The 6,124-nt window shown below is 39.5% G+C and overlaps 1 protein-coding gene across 1 annotated transcript in view; it reads right to left on the reverse strand.

The window, feature by feature from the left end:
• The window catches only part of LOC106525961 (occludin-like), a gene marked incomplete in the record, with an annotated part of 33,852 nt that extends 27,926 nt beyond the window's left edge, over window positions 1–5,926 (reverse strand). The window contains 4 exon segments of the mRNA XM_014020365.1: window positions 576–737; window positions 1,134–1,337; window positions 3,559–4,132; window positions 5,781–5,926. Of these exon segments, the coding sequence (XP_013875819.1) occupies window positions 576–737; window positions 1,134–1,337; window positions 3,559–4,104 (912 nt within the window).
• Window positions 5,927–6,124: the final 198 nt, after the last annotated feature.

A 6,124-nucleotide genomic window follows, 5' to 3' on the forward strand; every position in this document is an offset into this window, starting at 1 on the left:
GCTTTGAGCGACACTCTGACTTCCTAATTCAAACAAGGAAGACGGCTGTTTATCCTCTTCGGAGGATCTCAGCCCCTACAATGCCAATTCCCCCCTTCTTTGTCCCTGCTACAGGCCACCACATTTTCAGATAACTTAAAATCAGATTCAGAGACACAAAAAGTTTTTACTTTTGAAATTATTTCAGCATCAGTCGGTGTTTCTCTTCATCTCTTCRYATGAATCATAATTAACCATTAAACTGCTGGAAGAAGTGAGACGCACGTGTCTTACTGCCCATGTCTGATCAGGAAATCTGTGATCCACCTGATGGGTCTAGTAAACAAACCGTGAACGTGCATTAATCGGTACCATTCACAGCTGCTTGAATGAGCCGCCTTGATTGAGCGTGGCTTGGTGTTAGRCCAACAGATTACAGCTGTTGACAAGTTGAAGGCCAGTTCAAGCTCAGCTTACAGCTCATATTCTGGATTTATTAATCTGACTTTTGTGAAATGAGCCTCTGATGTCAACAGTTTTGTTTAAAGCGTGAGCCCAACAGATCCATTGATCAACACAAAGAGAGAGAAACTCACCCAGTCCTGGACGTTCTGCCCCTCCACCAGCCTCGTCATTGGTTCATCCCAGAAGATGTTCGATTTTCCATGGCGCCAAATCTTGCTGCGGGTCTTGTAGGCATAGTAAGCAGAGAGAGACAAGACCAGTACCACCATCATACCCAATACAAACGCCACTGCCTAAAAGAGAACACATTATTACCTAGAATTGAAGAAAACTGACGCAAACATGCAAAACAGTAGCTGAGGATAAAAGTAGCAGAGCAGGAGCAAAATGAAAGCTTCATGGTAAATTTTTAATAACATTTTGCTCATAGCTAAAGTTAGAAAAAATGTAAAAYAAAGCTGATACCTGTAAAATTGTAGCTAAAAAGTCATCTAAAACAGTACTGAAACATAAAATTATCACAGTAACTAAAAGCTAAAGCCAGCACATAACAACTAAAACGTAAAATTAGAGAAATTGTATTTCCTGCGGAAATGCTAGGGTGAATGCTTCATGCTGAAAGCTTAAGCTGAAAGCTGCTGAAATTGACAATCTGATACAAGAAAACAGAATAAAAGAATTGCCCTTGCCTCTTCGGGGTCCATGAAGCAGTAGTGATGCAGATATTGATTATACATTGGAAACCCACCAGGAAAACCGGCCCCCACACTGCCACTGAGGCTGGGACTGCCTTGGATGCTCTGACACATATTCAGCATGGGGTTATACAGCATGCTCTGTGAGCTCTGAGACATCGGGTTCACTCCAATGACAAAGATGATGTCAATAATGCCCTAAAAGCCAAAACACAGTGTCAGACACTACAAAACCAGAGATTAGTTCATTTGTTTAATACTGCATGTATTAACACTGAAGGTCCCAAGTTTGAATTGCTGAACAGTGTACAGGTATTAGACAATGAAAGTGAACCAGCTGGTTTTAGACCATAACATCCTTTCAGACAGCTTCCTGTTGCGTCCACAGTTAATCCTGTTGGATGTGGTTGGTCCTTCTTGGTGGTATGCTGACATTTGTCTTGGTCACAGATGCTCCAACAAGACGTGCACCAACAATTTGTCCYCTTTTGAACTCTGGTATGTCACCATAATGTTGTGTACATTGTAATATTTAGATCCAAACTGTGCTCTTACCCTGCTAATTGAACCTTCACACTCTGCTCTTACTGGTGCAATATGYAGTTAATGAAGACTGACCACCATTGGTCCAGTTTAACCATGAAACCTCCCACACTAAAATGACAGCTGTTTCACTTTCATTGTCTGACACCTTTAGGTCTGGACAGTAATAGCAGCACTAATCATTGGTTACATCAATAGTGAGCTGACTGTATCTAAGATGTTTTTCTGATTAAAGACCTCACAGTGAATCATCTTAGTTCAAATTTGTTCATGGTAAATGGACTGTACTTATAYAGCACCTTTCTATCCATCCAGGACACTCARAGCTCTTCACACTACAATCTGTGTCCTCATTCATCCATTCACACAGCACTCTGTTAGGTCTCTRCAWAGCTAAMATGTACAATCATCTRTGGAGACTAATCAGTGCCAATCACATTCATACASTGATGGGACACATCAGAGGCAYTAGGGCTGAAGTGTCTTGTCCAAGGACACAACAACTGAGACAGGTGGACGGGGGATCGAACCGGCAACCTTCCAGTTCCAGGATGACTCCCCTAACCACTCTGYCACAGTCGCCACAGTTCCAAAAGCCTGGTGTCTTCAAACTGAACAACAGACACCAAGTTGGCCTTATCGAAAATGCACAGTAAATATAAAAACCTAAAATACATTTTATAAATCCYGGTAAGGTGTTGGCCACACATCTAAACAGGCCTAAGGGATTGAAATAGACAGTGGTGGGCAGTGCTAACACAAAAATTTGCTCCGCAATTTCGAAAGAGCTTATGAAAGTATTTAGGTCCTCAACTTCAAAAACACTTATGCCATAGAAAAATTAGTGGAAGCTAATTTTAAACCGCAAGATCAATTTGACACTTCCTAGCTGGCAACAATTCATGTACAATATATGTACAACACTGCCAACTAGCACTGTAAGAACCCTTGTACAGCTTAATACTACAACCACTGATTGCTGGGGATGTGATTTCCTGAAACAGACCTTTAGCTCCTGGTGTAAAAATTAAAAAGTTGTTGAGGATTGCTAGTTYGGCTGCTTCTTTGTCTTTTTCTTTTGTTTGTTGTAGTTTTTCATTAAAGAAACATCAATAAAGTAACTGTAAAACTGTTTATTGGAAAACTGAAACGATGCATTCTGGGTACATGATGGATTTGACTTGTGATGGGAAACAAAAGTTTTCCATGAAGTTGCTCCAGTTGACCAATAGATGTCTGTCTAAACCCGATGGCTGATTGCTTCGACCAATTACGTCAAGTATTGAGCTACAGCGTTTAAACTTTATTTTTTTTAAAAGGAGCTCCGATTGTAAATAAAATAAATCAATACATACAAAATTTTAGTATGGATTACAAACGTTAACTGTTTTAGCTGGGACAGGAAGTTCTAAACATTGCCTTCCTGCTACGTAAGCAGACACAAAGCATTGTGGGAAATCAGAAYCGTGACCCAAAGCAACAGTCAGCAGGATGTATACCTTCACAATAAGWGTGTTTATCTGGGAGGGGTGCTGTTGGATAGATCACATGTGTTGTGATTCATTGACAGTCATACCTTCTGCTGTTCAACATAATGATAACTGGTAGATAATTAGTTATTAGTGGTACTGCATTTTAACTTTAGAAAGCCCAAATCCGCTTATGAATTATAAAAATTAGTAAGACCACTAAAGCGCAAACGAAATATTTAGGTCTGCAATTAGCAGACTGGTGCCCACCACTGGAAATAGATAMGGTGAGCTTTGTCCATAAGGCTGTAGTTTGGACAAAAGTCATAACCAAATAGTCACAAACTGTGCTTTTCTTCAAAAATATTCAGTTATTTTGTATTGTGTGTTTGATGAGGAGGACCCACCTGCAGCACGGCCTGAATGATGTTACTGATGAAAACGGTGAGGTAAAACCTGCAACTCCGAATCATTCTGGATCGAGAGAAACTTGCCACCAGGAACCCAAGTGAAACTAGGAAGTTGACGGCAGCCATCGAAATCATTGCTGCTTTAGCCGACTGTGGTGTCATATAGGAGCTGCCATAGCCATAGCTGCCTCCATAATATCCAGAACCTACTCCTCCAACAGATCCTAGGTTACCTACAATGTAACCTCCATACCCAAAACCATTCATGTCCCATACCAAGGTTGAAGCTACACAAGCAAAGATGATGAAACACATGAGAACTGTGGCTCCTTGGAAGGTCTTGACGAAAGCCGGAGCAGAGAACCAGCGGTAGAAGTGTTGAGGTTGTCCTTCCAGGTAGTAAGCATCAGGAGAAAGTTTGGGAGAGTAAGGTACATGTTGGCTCTGGGGAGACTTCACACCCGTTGGAGGGTAAAAGCTGTTAGAGGTGGTGCTGTAAGGTGGGCTGTATACAGGAGGGCTATCGTATCGTGGTTCATACATCTTCTTGTCAATATTTCAGCATTTTCACCTGGAATAAAGAAAAAAAATAGCATACATGTCAACTTGTACGGATTATACGTAAGTTATAAGGATTTTACGTCATTTTGCAGGTACACTCTTAACCGAGGTATTCATTGAAAATAAACTTTTTAGTAATCATTAATTATTTTTTCATGTTTTAGAAAAATGTTTTGTCATTAATAAAACTAATTAGTTGGATGTAAATTTTTTTTGCCAAAATATAGTGTGTAATAATCTTGTTAAGTAAAGWTTACTAAAGATGGTTWGATTTTGAAATGAAGGGGTGGAGCTTATTCAAACTCAGCCATGAGGCACCCTGAAGTTGAATCCATCATGGCTTCCTGACTGTGCTCTGGCACATGTGCACTGGTAAGTTTGAACAGAAACTATTTTAGAAAGTTGTACACTTCTTTTCTGTGTAAAAGATAGTAGTATTTCACTTGCAGATGTAACTTAACATCACTGTTGGAGCCAACTGTGACTGCTATCACCCTTTGGTAAAGCAGGAATGCTAAACTGGTAGCTAAGTGTTAGCAACTTAATAGCGAGTTAGTTTGGGACAAATTAATGCAGGAGGCTGAAAGCAACTTTTATTACACCAATTACKTATAGAGTGTATATTGCATGTAAGCTCAAAGTTATTTTTAATCAACAAGGACACTCCAGTATGCAGACGGTTAGAGCAATCTCATGGATTTTTTCAAGTCACAGATTTTTTCAAAACCTCATTTTCAAATGTGTCTAACATGTCAGAGCCTGTAGGATGATTTAAAAAACAATAAATAACATCAAACAGCCATCTTCCAACCTGTTCTGCTGCTAGAAATAAGTTTTGAACTTATCCTTTCCTCCTGCTTCACAGCGGGCGCTGTCACGTCCTCAGCTGACAGACTACCCCTCCCCATTTGACAGTTGTACGGACTTTTTTTTTTTTGCAAAATTTACAGATTTTTGAGGCTGTTTCTACAGGTAAATATCTGAAGAGGTTGACATGTATGAAACAGAGAAAAATTAATTCACAAAAACTGGTCAYCCGAGCATGCTTCATATAAATATGCTAAATAAAGTACAGACACTGCCCATCTTTCCCCTGTAAAGCCTGTTATTCTGTTCCTACCTGTGTCTTTTATCAGTAACCTGCACCAGCTCATCTGTTCAGAAGAACCAACCAARCAGGCTTCAATTATTCAAACAGCAGAAAGAAGCCAGGCCAGGCCAGCCGAGTGTTGTTTACATGCTGCTGTAATAAAGTCTGATGTGGCAGGAGCCAACAGTCGTTATCACACAGACTCTGAGAGTCATGTATTATTTTATTTCATAAACTTTTTCTCTCATTTCTCAGCATTAGATTATTTTAGTCTAAAACTCTGGTRTGAAAAGCACTAAGTTATATGCACTCTTTAAAGGAGTACTAGACCATTAATTCACCAGTACTTTTTTACTGCAACTTTTGCACATTTTCAGTATATTAATTAATGGTATTYAATGATGTGTAACTCCAGTCACGCTAAACAAACTCAAAACTTTTATTGGTGTCTATTAGTAAGCATATTGATTCCATACCTAAAACAGGACTACATTTGAATGTCAGATAGACTAATTAAACTACTTTATACTGAAATATTCTTTAAATGTGGCTCCATAGAAAAACTTACCCAGCTGAAGATCCCCCTTTCAACTTGTCACTTGGGTGTTGTAACATAGTTTGTCTGACATCAAAGTCGACCTGTTTGCCACATWTAAAATGAAGAGAAAAAACCAGTAAGTGACACTTGAGGTGCAGGCTGACTCAGCCAGCTCTCCTTCCTGGAGCCACTGTGTGATCCAGCAGGGGCAGAGTCCAACCCCCACAGACCTCCTGACCAACTATTCACTTCTGCATGACACTCAGTATGTGAAAAAAATATAATAACTACAACAATAAAAATAATAAGTATATGTATGTATGTATGTATGTATGTATGTATGTATGTATGTATGTATGTATGTATGTATGTAT

Source organism: Austrofundulus limnaeus, unplaced genomic scaffold (genome assembly GCF_001266775.1).
Source record: "Austrofundulus limnaeus strain Quisiro unplaced genomic scaffold, Austrofundulus_limnaeus-1.0 Scaffold250, whole genome shotgun sequence".
NCBI lineage: Eukaryota > Metazoa > Chordata > Actinopteri > Cyprinodontiformes > Rivulidae > Austrofundulus > Austrofundulus limnaeus.